Raw genomic sequence first — 17,303 nt, forward strand, 5'->3', positions numbered from 1 at the left:
CTCAAATCCCATAGCGCAACGGTCTTTTCTTAACTTGCAACGGAGTATAAATATAATTTAGGTTTGAAAAAAAGTTAAGAAAAAGTATCGAAGAAAGGGAAATGTTACAAAAGGTCACATAATTGTTTGAATGAATAGAATAATAAACATAGTATGTTTCAAATTTCTGATAAAAAGAAAAATCTTGCCACACTATTATTTTATTAATACAAAAATAAAGAAACGTAATTCTTTCCAACAGGAAATCAACTGTAGTGGAATGTTTTCATTCAGAGTACATAAACACATGAAAGGCTTATTATCATAGTTAAGCTCTGTCACAAGGCCAAACAGAAAACATCAATAGTAAAATAAGTTGCATAATTTATAGTAGTAGTAGCAAAACGGAAAAAAATGTAGCCTATAACACATTTAGGTAACTTTCGATATCACGGCAATTGTGAATTCTGCTTTTTATTTATTTTGATATTCAGTGGGCAACTAAAAGCATTGTATTATAAAGACTATTTTGAATAAATAAAGTAAATAAAAAAAAAAAGTAATATATTCACACCGATATAACTATCATGCAATTGAAAAAAAGAAAGACTAAGGCTAAGGTAAATTGCATACAGCACATAACATTTAAAACTCAGATGATTCATAACAGAAAAAAGAAGAAATAAAAATGACTTAGATAAGGATAGTTTTCAAATATTTCTACTAAGGTCTGTGAAAACGAATAATTTTTATTTATTTTTTAAGCTTTCTAAAGCCAATACCAAGATTTTGAAAGTTTTTTTTTTACCTCCAAAAATAACGAAAGAAAAAACTTTTAAAGATTACAAGCTCAAGTAACTCTCGGATAACAGACAGGTCTTCATCACTCTCTGTCAGCGTTACCAGATTTGTCCTATCTTTATCTTTCCTAAAAATACTTAAAAAAAATTCTAGGAGACTTCCATTTATTCATGAGGCGCTTTAGGCTAAACGAACAGTCGAAATACATGTGAACTCAAAAGATAGGGAATAAGTTTGAAATATTCTATGGCTGTTACTTTTTAACCACATAGGAAGAAAAGGTGAGTTTTATTATAGGGAAATTTAGCAGTATATCTTCTTTTAAAGGATTTGAAGTTGAACAACGTAACAAATCGTAAATACTTATGGTTTACCTAAAATGCAAAATAAACGTTTACTTATTAACAAAAAGGTTCTCACGCTGTTAGTAAATTTTCAAAACATATAAAATAATAAATGTTATAAGACATTAAATAAGGGGTCTGTTTAGAAGAAATTTGGGTCCGTTAACGGACCCTTCACAAAATATCTTTTCATGAAAACGGACCCTTCACAAAATATTTTAACTTAAAAACGGACCCTTCACAAAATAATTTATCTTTAAATCGGACCTTTCACAAATTTGTTTATCTTCATTATTGTTTTGTTAATCGAATAAACCCTTCCCAGGAAAGGGGGGGGGGGAAGAAAGACAGACGTAAACGAACTAAATTTTGTCTTCGGCAGACGCTTCTTCCTTTAGTCGTCCGAAATGAATATTCTGCGTTCAGCAGTATAGGCTAAATACCAAATATTTGTATGTTGCATCGCTTATTTAGTAGCTGCATTTGCTGTTTATTTTTTAAAATTTAATTTTTTTAATTATAATTTTACAGCATTGAGCGTAATCTTGTATGTCTTTGCAATTTAGAAACTCCTTGAAAAAGTATTTTTTTTGCTGTAACGGACCCTATTTGCACAAATTCACAAAAGCGGACCCTGGTCGAAAGGATGTGACTTACGTTTATTTTATAATCACAAATTACGAGTAATTTTTTCACAATTTTACAAAAAACGGACCTTTCATAAAATGTCTGGACAGACCCCTGATTAAATGAATTATTAACGGAAAGATGAGTGCGCAACCTTAAAAAACCAACATGTGAAAAAAAATATTTTTGACTCCTCATCACGAATTTAAAATATGTTTTATAAATTTAAACGTGTAAAAATTAACTATCAAATTAATTTTTAATAGAATAAAAAATAATACAGTAAAAACATCGTAACTTTTAAAAACATGCTTAGAGTTCACTTTCATTGATATGTGTGAGTGTTTCGCATATTGTGAGCGTAATAAATAAGAAATATAAAAAAAAGGTAAATTTTATGCGATGACCTGCAGTGTTGGACAGTTTTACACGTCCGTGCATTGTTATTCCGGGTCTTGTTTACGAAATGTTTCTGCACGTTTTTGTTGATGGAGTTCCGATTTCTATCTTGTGAGAACACGAGAGAGAGAAAATAAAAAAAAAAAAAAAAAAAAAAAACTAGAACAATGAGGCTGTGAGAGCGGGTTTTATTTCTCCAGATGACCCACTAAATCAAGTCGGGTAAGAAAAGATGCACGCAAAACAAATTAATGATATCCATTTTTTTCAAATTCAATTTCCAGTTCAGATAGATAAACGCATACATTCAATTATTTCTTAACAAGTTAATTAAAAGTAAGAACTAATAGTTTAAAAACATATTTATATTTAAATCAAATTTAAAAGTTTTACGATTAGATGTGAATTAAAATGCGAAAACGGAATTCACCGAAGACAAATCTTTTACTCAACCATTTCTTGTAAATGATTAAATTTACGATTAGTAAAAGGTATTTCATTTAACTTGAAGGCCAGTCAAAAGTTACGTTAATACGCAAAGAGGGATATGCGACTTTTTTTTTTTTTTTACTGTCAAAAAGAAAAGAAGAAAAAAAACTCTTTCATAAGCATCAGATTGAGATTGTTAACAAAGATGTTCAAATCACTAAATGCAAATCATAATATGCATTCAAAAGTTTTTAGGGACATCATAATTTTCTTCATACTTATTTCTTGAATCAAATTTTTCTCATATCACAAAAGCAAGAGAAAATGGATTCGATTCTAAAATTCAGTACTTAGTCAACTACTTAACTTCTAGAAAATAAACTAACACCTTAGTTAAAAAAAATAAAACAGAAAACTTTCATTGATGAAATGTTAATTTTTAAAATAAATTTCGATGGGAGCTAAAGAAATTACGGCTTCACTGGAGTTACTTAACAAGCAGTTTTCGGTTAATTAATTTTCATACAGTACAGCAGAAATTGAAATTTTTTTTCGGCTATGGAACCTATAATGATCGACCTATTTTTGCCGAAAAACCGAATTCATAAACAAAGTTTCAGAGCAGACTTCGATAAAATGAGAAAATTTCTGCGAATACAAAATCTCAAATAAAAAACTCTCTGCAATCATTGATTAACTCTTGTAACTACTAGTTTCAACTCTTTGGACGCCACCTACTTTTATTGAAATTTGTCTGTAAAATCAATTTTTCTTTTTTAAAGTACTCAATTTTTATAGAACTCTATTGATTTCATGGCGTACTACTATTTGAGTACGCCGTGATTTATACCAAAAAAGCTGAAAATAAAAATCTAAAAATGTTATGAATGAACACTCTCAAATTAAAAAAAATATCTGAAATTTGAGCTAGAAAACGTGTATGTCGGAAACATTTATCCACTATTAATGTTTAAATAAAAATATCGATTTATTTATCAAAACTGAGCGAATATAAATCTCAATGTATGATTGTAAAATCGCGTTAATAAGAATCTCGAAAATTGATTTTAAAATTGCAAGAAAATGAATCTCCATATTTGATTTTAAAATAGCGTCAGTACGAATTCCGATATTTGGTATAAAATCGTGAAAATACGAAACACGATGCGCGAGCTTAAATCGCGTAAATAGAAATCGCGATGTGTGTAATTTTAATCATGTGAATGTAATTTTAAATCGAGTTTGCAATGGTATGAAAAAGCGTAAAAATGAATATTATTTCTCGAGAATTCGAAAAAGACAAACTTTTTTCTTCCTTTTTAATTAATAAAAAAAAAAAAATTTTTAAGCTAACGACGTTCACGTATATTATAAGAGTAGGTTTAAGACCATCACATGTCAATTAAAAAACCACTTGAGAACATAAGAAACTATGAACATAAAAGCCATTTGTTGTGATCATGAACATTGCCGTTACTAAGTCTCAGAAGTCTTTCGAACGCTTATACGGAACTCTAGGGCAGGGAAAACTTTTTGAGAACCGCAGCGGTACAGTTTAGCACGTTTAAAATACGTAAAATATTCTATTAGTAAAATTGAGAGCATGAGCTATGTCACAAAAACTTAAAATTAATACATTGTTTAATTTTCTAGAAAATAACGTGCCTCTTAAATAAATCTATATTAATACCGTAAAAAATGAATCCGAAAAAATAAAAATAAAATTTGTTATAAAATAAACATAAAATGCAAATGCTCTTTTGAGGATTTATTTCGCAATTTAATAAGGATAAATGGATTATCAATATTTTTCAAATTTGAACTCACTATTTTCAAACAGTGTAGAGAAAATAGCATAAAAAGCTGTTTTTCCTCATGACAGAAAACGAATTTACGGTTTTGAAGTAAATATTTTTATGGGCTGTCATAAAAAAGGTATCTCTCACAGTTTGTAAACAATATGACATGAAAAGAATGGAAACTGAAATAAATCAGACAGTATCTTATCCCGAAATAGCCATTATTATTTATCGAATGATGGCCTCGCCCGTGAAACAAGTGATTTCGTCTTTCTTCAGTTTTTATCAATGAGAAAAAGACTCGCATGGTATTCAAAATCAGATTAGGAGAAAAATAAAGATTTTAAATCCGTAACGAAGAGTTCGCGCAGCTCACTTTAAGAAAAATCTGTTCTATGTTGAACTAATATCGATGCAATCTTGAAACCATGTTTCCGTTTAAGTTGAATATCGTATGATCAAATTTAGGCTGATTGAATTTTAGTGATATGGAGCAACTTAGCATCTTTTATAAGGTTACAGCAAATTTCATAGACATTGTGGTTCAAAGGAACTAGCAAGCAGAATTATTTTTAACAGATATTTTCAAATTCCAATAATTTTACAGCTAAGATACACAATAATAAATTTAGGCTGATTTAATTTTAGTGATATGGAGCAACTTAGCATCTTTTATAAGGTTACAGCAAATTTCATAGATATTGTGGTTCAAAGGAACTAGCAAGCAGAACTATTTTTCACAGATACTTTCTAATTCCAATAAATTTTACAGCTAAGATACACTAAACATAGTTCATCAATGCATTTCATTGATTGAATGTACAATTTAATGGTACAACAGCAGGATGCGGAAATATTATCAAGGAATGACTTATGAGAATTTGTATAAATGTTTTTGAAAATAACTGCACTCTAGAACAACTTGGTTCAACGCCAGGAGCGGTGTGCAAAATATCTACTAATATTAGTATCTTAGCCATAATATGGGGAAATTTTTCAGAAACAAAATGGTGTTAAATTGAACTATGTTTCCATACAAGTTGAACCATAGTATCCTGTAATCTATTTCACGAAAGTACGATAATATGGTTCCACTTAGCACATCATATTAAGGTTTCAGAAAATGTGAAAGATATTAAGGTTCAATAAACTCCAAAATTTCTAACCGTGCGTTGTTAAAAAGGTTTAAAATTGTTTTGAAATATATTTAATCAACAAATATTTTAATTGACATATTAAAAAAGGTGTTATGAATTCATCTAAAATTACAAGTGTTTGCCTTTAACTAAGGGGACTAATGATTTAAGCATAATTTTGTTGTAAAAATTAATTCCACTTATCATTTTGTGAGTAATATAAAACACATTATGCAAAATTAAAAATAATAACAAAACAATAGCAAAGAGCTGCTCTTGTTCACTGAAAAAATTTAATTGGGCATAAAAAACTAATAGAGTCCATTTTAGAAAGAAAAGAAGAAGAAAAAAAGATATTTAAAAACTAAATAAGCGGCAAAGCGAAGCTTAGCTGGTTTTGACGCCTCATTTAGAAATTGGCATATACAAAATGTAAAAACCCATTACCATTTACCAACCTAAGGAAAAGTATTAACGATTTTTAACTTTAATCCTATTAATTGAGTATTATTATTTAAAAGAACTTCAAAAATAAACCAGACACGAAATCACAGTGAAAGGCATTTGTATTGTAATAATATATGAGGACAACTCTGACATTTCTATAAATAAAATGTCAAGAAAACGGAATCGTAACGTTCACATCTAGACCAATGTCGCCTCGGTCACATGGGTCTGTCTACATGCATGGTCAGCGGCGCTTTTCCAAATCGGACTTAAAAATTAAGAACGGTAGCATATTTGTGCCGTAAAATGTTCCACTAAAACAACTGAAGCATTTGAATTGCAATAATTACTGCCACTTAGGGGATACGACTGAATACCGCTTCCTAGAATTTAACTGTCCATTTGTTATTCAAGCATTGCGACCTAACATCTATCTTCAACGACTATAATCTCTAAAATAATAAATAAAAGGAGTACATTATTTTTGAACCAACAACATCAAAATTCAAGAGCTTTATAGTTAATATTTTTGGAAGAATTCGTTCCATAAGTAATAAAGTAACACCACAAGCAGTAATTAAAATTTGCAACTGAATTGAAACATTTAATCCTAATTCCCGAAAACTGTTAACTCGATAGTTATTTTCCTTTTTAATTAAAAAAAAATAGTTTTTTAAATATTCCTAAACATTAAAAGGACACTTGATAACATACAAAGAGATCATTAGAGTTCGCAAAAAATGTAAGAAATATTAATTTACAAGATGATATAATTAAAGTTAAATTAAGACCTATATTTAAAAAGTTAATATTTAACGGTACATTTAAAAGTTATAGTATATTTAAAAAGTTAACATTGAAGGAAATAAAAATATTGGCTTTATGAAGATTTACAAAAAATCTTTGTATGAGCGCGAATTCACATCTAGAATATAAATCAGTATCCAGATAAAGTGTCGTTTTCTTTCTTCTTATGGTAGTAATAGTTAAAAACCAATTAAAATTCAGTTAGATTAAAATAAAATCATACAACCTCTTCTATTTCAAAACATTTAGTTAATGACATTTTTTTTATGCCTAGGTTAATAATAAGTTGAACTTAACCGTGATCCTTTCATATATTTTTTTCTGACGATATAATAACAACCAAAAATATATTTTGGTATTTTTCAATTATAACAAAAATTGTCTAATAGTTACTTAAAAAAAGTCTTAAGATTATCGGAATTATATTTGTACTAAAATATAAAATCAATAAAAAAGTAGTTTTAATTTTTTTCCCCATTCATACTAAAAAATTATCAATAACTGATTTTGTGGATTTAAGGAATTTCAGTGATGAATAACTTTTTCTCTTACATTTAAATAATTGCAAATTTGACAAATTATTGCATGGAAGTGAGCTGCGTTTGGAAAGTTTAAAGCAGTATTCCGGGTATTTAATATATATAAATAATATTATATATATACTATACCCGTAGTATATATAAATAATACCTTTAACGTCAGGGTTGACAAGTTTTTGACACATGACGGTTTTTACCGTCATGTCAAAAAACCCTCTGTCAAAAACCCATACTTTTGGTAAAACTGTATTTTTATTTGAGTTTAACTGCTTATAATTAAAATTATTTCATTTTTGGGTAATAAAATTAGAAAAAAAGTTGTTAAAAGGTATTTAAGAACAGATTCCTGCATTTCCCCAAAATGATTATATCAAAACATACTATTTGAAGTAAAATATTAGGATACTAAACAAAATTTTCAACATTTCCAAGCATCCTTTTGTTTGGCATATTACATTACTGAAGAATGTCAAGTCATTCTTGACTTAGAGTTTGTTAGTAGTTACAAGTTTTGAAAGTTTTGTTTAGCTTATTTCTAAAATTTAAGAAATGCCAAATTTTAAATTATTCTTCTTAGTTCTTGAATGTATTAATTGTTCCAAGCTTTTTTGTTTGTTTATTTCTAATAATTAAGAAGTGCAAAATTTTGAATCCTTTGCAAATCAAGCTATAATGATAAAAGTAAGTATCACTATTTTCAATAAGTATATTACAATATTTCTATATGAATGTATATCCTTCTATAAGAATACATGTATATAGTTGCAAAATCATTAGCAATCATTTACAACATTCATTTATAAAGGCAATTATGTGAAAATAATATATTGTCCGCTATATGCCATAAATTAAAGAAAATAGTAGATTTTTAACGGTTTTTACCACTGTCATGTCAAAAACCAGTTTTTGACGGCAAAAACCCCAACCCTGTTTAACGTAGAAAAAAAAAAAAAAAAAACACCGGTGTTTTATTCTGTATTTCATAACCATAAAGTATTAAATTTGTAAAATATAATATTTTTCACGTATTTCAACCAAAATTAACACAAAATAATAAAAAAGCACGAAAACTATGTTTAATAAAAATTCACCGCCAAAGTGTTAAACCATAGCACATTACAATCACTAACACTTCAATGTTGCTTCTTAACCACAGTAGAACAAAATGATTTAAATGAAAAAAAACCGCATTACGTCACAACAAACTCTTACTTTTTATTTTGAATGTGGAGAAGTAAGTGTAACCGATGTTGATGATAAGTGGGCCGAGCGAAGCCATTGTATTTGATTACTATCTTGATCCCTATTAAACGCCAGAAGTTGTGGTTAGAAAGTGTCCCAGACTGTTTTTCTCCCAACCCACAAGATTAAGAGGCAAATGTGCGCCAGAGCAAACGTGACTTATCAACATTAACCTCTGATAAAGAAACTAATCAGTATTCCATTAAGAATAATAGTTCGACTTATTTGCCCTTTTTATTCTACAGATAGGAATAGGTTAATAAAATTAAATAAAAATCCATATGATACCTAAGAGAATGCTAATCATTATGGTATAAATAGAAAAAGAGTAATAAAAATTAAAAAAAAAAAAAAAATCAGGATATTACTGCATAATTAAGCTTTTTATTTATTTTAGAATCGAGGAATTTTAAATATAACTTGAAGAAACTGGAATTTACCTGTTCATTTTAACGAAACGAGTTGACGAGTGATTAACAATTAGACTAAGAATTAACATTATTTTCTTTATGAAATTGCATGACACTATTTTTAAACCAGTCTTGTCCCGAAAAATATTGCTTCCATGTATATATATATATATATATATATATATATATATATATATATATATATATATATATATATATATATATATATATATATATATGGTACACACTTTTTTATGGTAACCAACGGCAACACTAAACAGAAAACAGTTTTACTCTTTAAGTAAAAAAAAAAAAAAAAAAAAAAAACCTGGTTTACTCCTTTACTAAAAAAAAATAAAATAATAATAATAATAAATCTTGACTTTTAATTTGCATCGAAAAATTTGTAATATCAAATCCGATTTTCATCCATGTTGAACAACAAATTTTTTCAATTATTTCGACGCTCAACTTATAATAAATTATAGCACTTGGAAAATTATAGTTTTCGAACACAAAAAATTCTATGGGCCTGTCCATAAAAGCGCTAGCTAATAACACTAATAACTTTGAAAGGGCAATAATAATTGTATTAATAATATAGTAATAAAAATAATAGTAACAATAATAAGTAATTATAGTGACACTTCAAACGCACTTCAGATTAAACGCAACTGCTTACGCATTGGAAAAAATCGAAGTAACATTAAAGCGTTGTTACTGGTAGCTTTATTTCATAATAAAAAGAAAACTTCAACTCAATAGTCTACGCATAATAGTGAAATATTTCTATTTTACTTACTCTCTCAATAGATTTATAAACTCTCTCAAATTTACAGAAACTCGAGACTTCGGTGAGAAATGTTTTATCGACATGGCCAATGTAACTTAATTCGTATTCTAGGCGCAAGATTAAATACAGGCTTAAATTTCGAAATCAAGCTTTTCCAAGTAGAATATCATCAGAGAAAAATATTTTTACATAAAATGTTTTCCAAGTCTACATTCCACGAATTATTAAATGCTTCAATGCCTCTCTCTAACAAAGAAACGGAAGAAAAGTTTGAAGTAGTAGTAATCGATGGATGCGGGAAAGGGAATGGAAGAAAATAAAAAAATAAAAAAGGGAAAAAACTTGAATTTCGGAAAGAACAGTAGGGTAAATGCATTACGTCATAGGAATGGTATCGAGAAAATCGAATTCGGATTGCTTCTCTACTGGAAGGTAGTTTTCTTTTCCCATTGTTAACATTTTATAAATTTCTCTGCAGAAGTTAAAACTGCAGAAAGAGATTTTATATCGATCACTCCGAATACAAGAAAGGAAAATTAACTTTTATAAATAGTTTAAACTAACTTCAGTTACTTCGGTTGAAAATAAAATGTAAGCGGAGAAGGAAGAAAAATTTTTTGACAATAATTCAATTGAAATTTAATAACAAATAAAACAATATTAAATTGAGCTCAAGAAAATTAAATCCATATAAGTTTTATCGAAATATAATTTCTTAGGATGAAAAAGGTTGTTAATAAATGAAGAATTAATTGTCAAAATAAAATGAAGTTTTTCCTCCCTTATTTAATAAGAAAATAAACAAAAAAGATAACAGTATGTAACAGTGCATTCAATGAAGTGAGATTAGTTAACAAATCTCGTGTTAACAAACAGTGCACATATGATTATTTTGAACTTGTAATGTTACATCATTCTGATGCTACCTATCACTATATTGTACAGGAAGTAAAAGAGTGTTGAATTTAAATAATATAAAAACAGGCACTGGTATCTGGTAATAAACAGAAAAGGCATTACTTAGCTTTATAATTTAATAAAGCGGCAAGTGTAAATCATCAAGGTTTCCCAAAGTGTGTTACGCGTACCCCCAGGGGTAAGGGAACAGTTTAGCGGGGGTATGCGTTCTTATGCGAAATATCTTGCAACAAACAGTTCAAAATTTTTTACTTAAAAATAAAGCTAGCCATGAAAATTTATGATTACGTATTTTTCTATTGGCTATTTTTTTGCAGAGTTAACAGTTAATAAATAGTAGTATCAACAGCTAGTTGTGATTTTTAACCTAGTTGCAATTTTTTATAGTAAAAAATACGTTCATTTTTTTTATTAGTGGTACACAGCGTTACGAAAAATTTAGAAAGGGTACACAAAAGTCATAAATTTGGGAAACACTGGCTTAGATGAAAAATGGGAAAAAGCAAGAATGAAATTAGTTGAAACTGATATTATACATTCAAATGAAATTAACTTAGATGCAATTCGCAAGTACAATCCAAATATTCACACATAACTACAATAATACATGAAAAATTTATTACCAAAATATACTAACATAAATGTATTCAATCGATAACGATTTTTAAGCGTTATACCAAAACTACTAATTTAGAAAATAATATGCATTACAATAAGAACAAAAACCTATCAAGATGAATGATACAATTTCAAGTTATAATCAGGTTTGACATAGTCGATTTCGTGCAAATGACAGTAAAAAAGAAACTTTAACCCAATTCACTTTAAAAGACAAAATTTAACAACTACATAAATCGATACGGAACATTCGAATCAGAGGTTATCTACAAGTCATAAAAATGTTTACGATTGGTAACCAGGAAGTTAAAGAATTGCATTTGAATTTAAATCTTTCTTCGCGACCGCATTCGTTCTTTTCAAAAAGGCTCTACTTTAACTTGAAGGGTTCATGTTCTGATGTCATGCTAGTCGTTGATAATATTCCACTGAGATCGATTCGATTCCCGGAATACTCCCCATCGCGATGTTTTCAATTATTCTTCAAGCTGCATCATTAAGGAAAATTCCAAAAGCACTACGAAGTGCTCCTAAAACCGCAGCTGAGTCATGGATACAACACAAGAGCATCCTGCAACATACGACTAACACGGTTTGATAAAACACACTTAAATTTTTAATCTAAAAGCCACCCTCTGGGCCACCGTTTTCCAAATAAATACGTTTAAAAACGTAAGGCAAGTTACCATAACTAACAGGACCACCTCCCAGGCCTGTTAAAAAACAATTTAAATCAAGAGTTTACTTGCCTTAAATTTAAAATTGGCACATTTTGTGATGAATATATAAATTTTTATATTACAATACAATGTAATTATAGTTGTAATTTTGCTTTTATATCTTTCATACTTACAAGTTTTTATAGCATATTGTTACATGTGCAAATATAATTTATAATCTTAATTTAATACTAAACGCTTGGGATTATAATTTAAATTATATTGTGCGCATAACATTTATAATTTCTACTATGTTAACTTTTAAGATTCCTAATTTAAACCTGTTATAGCAAATGCAGCAAAATGTATTGAATCATTCGGGGCCACTGAAACCCTGAGCATGCAGCAGCTTGTAAAATAAATATTTATTATTCTTGATGCCTTTTAAGAACATAATATTTCCTTTTTAACTAGAACAAGGCAGATAAAAAAAATTCCATTAGCAAAGAGAACAATTAAATTGTGCTTTAACGAAATTCAAATATGTAAGCAGGGGTCTGTCCAGACATTTTGTGAAAGGTCCGTTTTTCGTGAAATTGTGAAAAAATTACTCACATTCTTTCAACCAGGGTCCGCTTTTATGAATTTGTGCAAATAGGGTCCGTTATTGCAAAAAAAAGCTTTTTCAAGGAGTTTTTGAATTGTAAAGATATACAAGATTATGTTCAACACAGTAAAATTATAATTAAAAAAAAATAATTTTAAAAAATAAACAACAATTGCTGCTTCTAAACTAGAGATGCAATATACAAATATTTGGAATTTAGCCTATACTGCTGAACTCAGAATATTAATTTCGGACGAATAATGGAAGAATCGTCTGCCGAAGACTAAAACTTAATTCGTTTACATCCATCTTTCTTGTTTTCAGCCCTGGAAAGGGTTTATTCGATTAACAAAATAATAATGAAGATAAACAAATTTGTCAAGGGTCCGATTAAAAGAAAAATCATTTTGTGAAGGGTCTGTTTTTTAGTTAAAATATTTTGTGAAGGGTCCGTTTTTAAGTTAAAATATTTTGTGAAGGGTCCGTTTTTATGAAAAGATATTTTGTGAAGGGTCCGTTAACGGACCCAAATTTCTTCTAAACAGACCCCTGGTAAGGTATAATATACACACACATATACTGAAAAGTGCTGAATAAAAAATTTTTTTTTTAACTAAAGGTCATTTTAAAAGGATTTAATATCGATATCTAACATTAATATTTTTGTTCTTATATATAGAATGTTTCTTACTTTTCATACCTTCAAGAACATTGCTTAGAGAACTTTACTTTTTAATAAAAATCATTTGATAAAAAATTGTAGACGGGAACTAAAAATATTAAGTAAAAATACTAAGGAAGTTATGGAGAAAAAAAAAATCTTAAAATACGGAAGTTAACTCAGAAAAACAGGAAAAAGGAAGCTTAGAATTTTTTTTTCTTCAAAGCACATACTTTGCATTTTTGTAAAAAAAAAATAAATAAATAAATAAACGGTATCATTTTTTTTTAAAAAATTATAACACACGAAATTTATAACTACCATAAAAAAAAATACTTTATTTAAAGGAATATTTTCAACAACAAGAAAATTATGAGCAGAAAAGAAAAAGAGGCAGATAATTTATAAACAAAGTCTTGGTAAAAATGATTAATTTATTTGATCTTTCGACGGTCAGAGCAAATCAATCGTTGAAGATATGTGTGTGTTGCAATTGCAGTGTTTAAACACAAACAGCTTAAAAAGATTAATCCAACAAAACGATTACCTAGATTCATTATTTTTCAAGGATATAAATTATGCGAATATTGGTTCGAAAAAGGAAGTGATAAATTGAATATTTCATCATTCATATTTCTGCTTTATCATTAATAATAATGATACCCAAATGTATAATACACGTTAGGATTCTAAATAAGCCTCCTAATAAATATCAACGAATTTTATTACATGCAAACGCTCAAATGCTTTATTTAGATGAACCTTAGAGATAAGAAAACGTTTGCAATTGTAAAAAAAAAATTAAAAATAAAATAAAAGAGTAAAAAAAATTAGAGTTAACGGCATTGCATTATAACATTAAGAACAACAAGACATACAAACATTTAAAAAAGTTTAAAAAAAAGGCAGACACTGGTTTTGGTACTATACGAAGTCTTAAGTAATTTAATTGTAAGCAAATTTCCGCTTAAACTCGTTGCACACAACGATATTAAATTAGAGAACTAAAATATACTTAGCTTCTTTTAAATAAATACCTATTGTACAGTGTGAGAAAAAAAACGGACCACCCTGAATAACTTTTGATCTAATGATCGGATCTTCACGTTTTAGGATTCGATCTTAAGGATTCGAGAGAGTAATCTCAAATATACTAATTAATTACTGCAGATATTTTAAGTTACGAAATCAGACACAAAAACGTACTTTCCCTGAATAAACATACCTTTTTTTAAAACGGATTCGGATTTCTGACACCCAAAATATAGAGGCTAGCAGCAATCTGGGAAATATGGTCCCCATAATGTTAATTTTACTTTTTACGTATTTTGTCATACCTCGTGAGCTTTTTAAGTGGATCGAAAACATTTTGCACAAAATTATAAAAATCGTTTATCCAAAGATAATTAATTCCAGGTAAAAAATAAATGTTAGTAATTTATTATTTTTTTAAACAGTAAAAACAACAACTTTGTATTGTAAAGAATACAATTTGTTATGTAATTTCAAAATATGTAATTTTACGTGACAAAATACAAAATTTGAGATAAATCGGCCGAATAGTTCCTGGGAAATCGAATTTTAAAGAAGTCGCATATCTAAAATTCGATTTCTCAAGAACTATTCAACCGATTTCGTCCATTTTTTTATTTTGCCATGTAAAATTACATAACTTTAAAATAACTTAAAAAATTTTATATCTTACGATTCAAAATCTCTTCGACTACTATTATATAATATAATAAAAATTAGAAACATTTACGAAAATTTACTTTTTTGCATGGAATTATCTTTGGATAAACAAATTTTATAACTGTGTGCAATTTTTTTTTAAATTCGCTTAAAAAGTTCACGAGATATGTCGAAATACGTGCAAAGTAAAATTAAAAATAAGGTGTCCAAACTTTGCATCACTCTCCTGACCAAAATATGGGGACCATATTTCCCAGATTGCCCTTATTTTGGGGGTCAAAAATACGAATCTGTTGAAAAAAGGTATAAGCTGTTTAAGTATTAACTGGGATCTCAATTTATCATTTAAAAAGAAAGAAATTCTAGTTAATTGAACAATTACAGGGAAATGATTTCACTTACGACCATGAATACAAATGCGATGATGCGTTATCTTACCCAAGAAAATTATCTCGTTTTTAAATAGGGAAAACATTAAAAACAAAGTCCCAAGGAGAAAAATATTTTTATTTTTGCAGGTAGAATTTAATTACAATTGCAAGAAAAAATATCTTCAAAGCGAAAATTCAATTTGTTGTTCGGATTTTACCTTCATCTCAGGAAACTAACTAAAAATAAATTAAATAGATCGAAATTCCTTCACAATTTAAAAAAAAAAAAATTCTAATTTATAAGAGAGAATTTTTTTTTTAAAAAAAAAAAAAAAGAGCCGTTCAGTGCACATTGTTGTTAACTTTAGAAACTCTTTTCTCCCTCTCTTGGCAAAATAAATAAAAGTAAATAAATAAAATATATCAATAAAAAAAATACCATTATTTCTTTTAAATGTTTAAGAAACATTCAAATGATACAAACCAGTATTAATTTCGGTTACTTAATTTCACGTTATATAAGAAATCATGGACAAATATTGATTTGTTTAATGTTAAATTTAGGAATACGAAGCTCAGACCTTATTCAGGTGATTACATCTTAAAAGAAACGCTAATTAGTTCTGAAATGAATTTACCCCATGACAGTCCATTAGAAAAAATTAAAAAAATGCTGACAAATAAATTGCAAGAGAATAAAAATGATTTAACGTTCGTTTAAATCCCTACTTTTTTTAAAAGAAAAAAAAATGAAATGTAAGGGTTGTTTAAATATTTTTAAGCAATTTTGAGTTTGCCTTTCCAATATAAGAAAATTCTTTGAAACTTTCCTCCTTTTCAAAATAAATGTTCTTCCCCTAAATTTGATTATTTTTTTAAAGAAACGATGACTTTTTTTTTTTTTAATAAATATTGTTCATTTAAAGTTGTACATTTAAATCTGTATAAGCAATCTTTATGTTAAAAAAATGTTTTTTTTAATGAACATTGTTCATATAAAGTTGTACATTTAAATCTGTATAAGCTGTCTTTATATATATAAAAAAAAAATTTCATTATTTCAACATTCAATAGAAAGCACATTACGAGTTAGACCTATAAGTTAAGCTTTAAGGCAGTTTCACTTCTAAGAGAAAAAGGTGTAGTAATAATTCTACCTTTCTTTAAAATCCCAAAGTTATAGAAAGTTAATAAAGCGAAATATAACTGAACATATCCATTGGAGATAAAAACAGATCAACATAAACCTTGAAACAATAGCCATTCTTGCTTCACAAAAGCAGGATTTTTAATTTTTTTTTAAGCGGAAATGCAAGTACCCAATTTTTCAACTTCAAGATGGCATAATAAATGGTTAGAACAAAACTTTATTATATGCTTATGGATTCGGGGCATAAAAGAAATTGACGATGCAATTGTTGGGGCAAAGGTAAGGTGGGGAATGAGGGCTTGGCACGCGTCACATGCCACGCGCATCGAGACAGCAGCTGCTGTGGACCATCTGTCCCTGGGGGTAAACTTCCAATATTACAAAGCTTGGGCGCACAGGATGCCGCCAGCCAGGTGTTCTCAGGTGAACACACGCCGGAAAATGATTTCTCTAAAGAACAAATAGAGCACGATTGTTTACTAGAATTATTCAAAAATTTGTTAAAATGAACTTACAGCAATATCCAATTCTCGATTGTCATTATGGAGAACATGCATAAGTTTATATGAAAATAAAATTATAGAACGGTAAACATTTAGGTGTTTACTAAAGAAATAGAGCACTAAAAATAAATTCCAAATACAAAAACTTCCAATTAAGTTTTTTTTTTTTTACTAACAATTTTTTCTTATTACCTAATAATTTTTGACTTATAATTATTATTAGTTAAACAGAATTTATACCTCTATTAATATCTTTGTGCATAGGCTCTATTGGAACAATATATTTAAAAATTTAGAGCATTAAAGCAATATATTTCTCGAGCAAACGATTTTATAAAAAGTAAAAATTATCGAAATTCTTTACTCCTATAT

The 17,303-nt window shown here is 28.1% G+C and overlaps 1 protein-coding gene across 12 annotated transcripts in view; it reads right to left on the reverse strand.

Moving 5' to 3' along the window:
• Positions 1–17,303, reverse strand: part of raskol (Ras GTPase-activating protein raskol) — a 319,700-nt gene that overhangs the window by 72,245 nt on the left and 230,152 nt on the right. Inside the window, exon 1 of one of the 12 annotated variants that reach the window (XM_087159440.1) lies at positions 8,520–8,655. The exons of the other annotated variants lie outside the window; for them this stretch is intronic. Within the exon in view, the coding sequence (XP_087015566.1) occupies positions 8,520–8,586 (67 nt within the window). The 5' untranslated portion in view covers positions 8,587–8,655. Of the gene's footprint in view, positions 1–8,519; positions 8,656–17,303 lie in introns of those variants that run through there. 12 annotated transcript variants of the gene reach the window in all.

The sequence above is a fragment of the Parasteatoda tepidariorum genome, chromosome 3 (genome assembly GCF_982258835.1).
Source record: "Parasteatoda tepidariorum strain Cologne lab strain chromosome 3, Ptep-v5.0, whole genome shotgun sequence".
In the NCBI taxonomy this organism is placed as follows: domain Eukaryota; kingdom Metazoa; phylum Arthropoda; class Arachnida; order Araneae; family Theridiidae; genus Parasteatoda; species Parasteatoda tepidariorum.